The following is a 2,500-nucleotide window of genomic DNA, read 5'->3' as shown; positions in this document are numbered from 1 at the left end:
ATAGCAATAGAGCTTTTCCAGACATTTGTAATTCGCGGTCTAATTAGACAACATCTTGCTCCGAACATAGGAGTTGCTAAGAGTAAAATTCGGGAAAAAGGGCCGATTGTATGGGAAATACTGCAAGAAGTTATGCGGGGACATCCTGTATTGCTGAATAGAGCGCCTACTCTGCATAGATTAGGTATACAGGCATTCCAACCTATTTTAGTGGAAGGACGCGCTATTTGTTTACATCCATTAGTTTGTAAGGGATTCAATGCAGACTTTGATGGGGATCAAATGGCAGTTCATGTACCTTTATCTTTAGAGGCGCAAGCGGAGGCTCGTTTACTTATGTTTTCTCATATGAATCTCTTGTCTCCAGCTATTGGGGATCCCATTTCCGTACCTACTCAAGATATGCTTATTGGGCTCTATGTATTAACGAGTGGGAATCGTCGAGGTATTTGTGCGAATAGGTATAATCCATGGAATCGAAAAAGCTATCAAAATGAAAGAATTGACGATAATAACTATAAGTCTACAAGGGAGCCTTTTTTTTGTAATTCCTATGATGCGATTGGAGCTTATAGGCAGAAAAGAATCAATTTAGATAGTCCTTTGTGGCTCCGGTGGCAACTAGAGCAATGCGTTATTGCTTCAAGAGAAGCTCCCATCGAAGTTCACTATGAATCTTCGGGTACCTATCATGAGATTTATGGACATTATCTAATAGTAAGAAGTTTAAAAAAAAAAATTCTTTGTATATACATTCGAACCACTGTTGGTCATATTTCTCTTTACCGAGAAATCGAAGAAGCTATACAAGGGTTTTTTCGGGCCTACTCATATGATACCCAATCATATGGTATCTAAGCTAAAAAATTCTATGACACCAATATGAATTCGGGTCTCTCCGGTTCAACTAGGACCCCAGTTCCTGACCCGACTTTCTACCAAAATCAAGATCGAGAAAAGGAAGTTTTCCAATCATTGACTCAAACCCATTGGCGAAGTCCACTCAGCGGAATAAGGGGGTATTTATGGCAGAACGGGCCAATCTGGTATTTCACAATAAAGTGATAGATGGAACTGCCATTAAACGGCTTATTAGCAGATTAATAGATCACTTCGGAATGGCATATACATCACACATCCTGGATCAAGTAAAAGCTCTGGGTTTCCAGCAAGCCACTGCTACATCCATTTCATTAGGAATTGATGATCTTTTAACGATACCTTCTAAGGGATGGCTAGTCCAAGATGCTGAACAACAAAGTTTGATTTTGGAAAAACACCATCATTTTGGGAATGTACACGCGGTAGAAAAATTACGCCAATCAATTGAGATATGGTATGCTACAAGTGAATATTTGCGACAAGAAATGAATCCTAATTTTAGGATGACTGACCCGTTTAACCCAGTCCATATAATGTCTTTTTCAGGAGCTAGAGGAAATGCATCTCAAGTGCACCAATTAGTAGGTATGAGAGGATTAATGTCGGATCCCCAAGGACAAATGATCGATTTACCCATTCAAAGCAATTTACGCGAAGGACTGTCTTTAACAGAATATATCATTTCTTGCTACGGAGCCCGAAAAGGGGTTGTGGATACCGCCGTACGAACATCAGATGCTGGATATCTTACGCGCAGACTTGTTGAAGTAGTTCAACACATTGTTGTACGTAGAACAGATTGTGGCACCACCCGAGGGATTTCTGTGAGTCCTCAAAAGAGGACGCTTCCGGAAAGAATTTTTATCCAAACATTAATTGGTCGTGTATTAGCGGACGATATATATATGGGTCCGCGGTGCATTGCCATTCGAAATCAAGATATTGGGCTTGGGCTTGTCGATCGATTCAGAGCCTTTCGAACACAACCAATATCTATTCGAACTCCCTTTACTTGTAGGAGTACATCTTGGATTTGTCGATTATGTTATGGTCGGAGCCCCACTCATGGTGACCTGGTTGAATTGGGAGAAGCTGTAGGTATTATTGCGGGGCAATCCATTGGAGAACCGGGAACGCAACTAACATTAAGAACTTTTCATACCGGCGGAGTATTTACAGGGGGTACTGCAGAACATGTCCGAGCCCCTTTTAATGGAAAAATAAAATTCAATGAGGATTTGGTTCATCCTACACGCACACGTCACGGGCATCCTGCTTTTTTATGTTATCGGGACTTGTATGTAATTATTGAGAGTGAAGATATTATACATAAGGTGGCTATTCCACCAAAAAGTTTTCTTTTAGTTCAAAACGATCAATATGTAGAATCAGAACAAGTGATTGCTGAGATTCGCGCGGGAACATACACTTTAAATTTGAAAGAGAGGGTTCGAAAACATATTTATTCTGACTCAGAGGGGGAAATGCACTGGAGTACCGATGTGTACCATTCGCCCGAATTTACATATAGTAATGTCCATCTCTTACCAAAAACAAGCCATTTGTGGATATTATCAGGGGGTTCGTACAAATTCAGTGTAGTTCCTTTTTCGCTCCA

The 2,500-nt window shown here is 40.5% G+C and overlaps 2 protein-coding genes across 2 annotated transcripts in view; both read left to right on the top strand. All coding sequences in view use genetic code 11, as the record gives it.

Annotated features, from left to right (window-relative positions):
* rpoC1 (RNA polymerase beta' subunit) overlaps positions 1 to 858 on the top strand; it is a 2,811-nt gene extending 1,953 nt beyond the window's left edge. The window contains exon 2 of the mRNA in view: positions 1 to 858. This exon is cut by the window's left edge and continues 768 nt beyond it. Within this exon, the coding sequence (YP_538926.1) occupies positions 1 to 858 (858 nt within the window).
* A 167-nt stretch (positions 859 to 1,025) lies between these two features.
* rpoC2 (RNA polymerase beta'' subunit) overlaps positions 1,026 to 2,500 on the top strand; it is a 4,182-nt gene continuing 2,707 nt past the window's right edge. The window contains exon 1 of the mRNA in view: positions 1,026 to 2,500. This exon is cut by the window's right edge and continues 2,707 nt beyond it. Coding sequence (YP_538925.1) covers positions 1,026 to 2,500 — 1,475 coding nt within the window.

Source organism: Gossypium hirsutum, chloroplast, assembly GCF_007990345.1.
Source record: "Gossypium hirsutum chloroplast, complete genome".
NCBI lineage: Eukaryota > Viridiplantae > Streptophyta > Magnoliopsida > Malvales > Malvaceae > Gossypium > Gossypium hirsutum.
The sequence above is the reverse complement of the archived record's forward strand: the minus strand, read 5'-3'. Positions and strand labels throughout refer to the sequence as shown.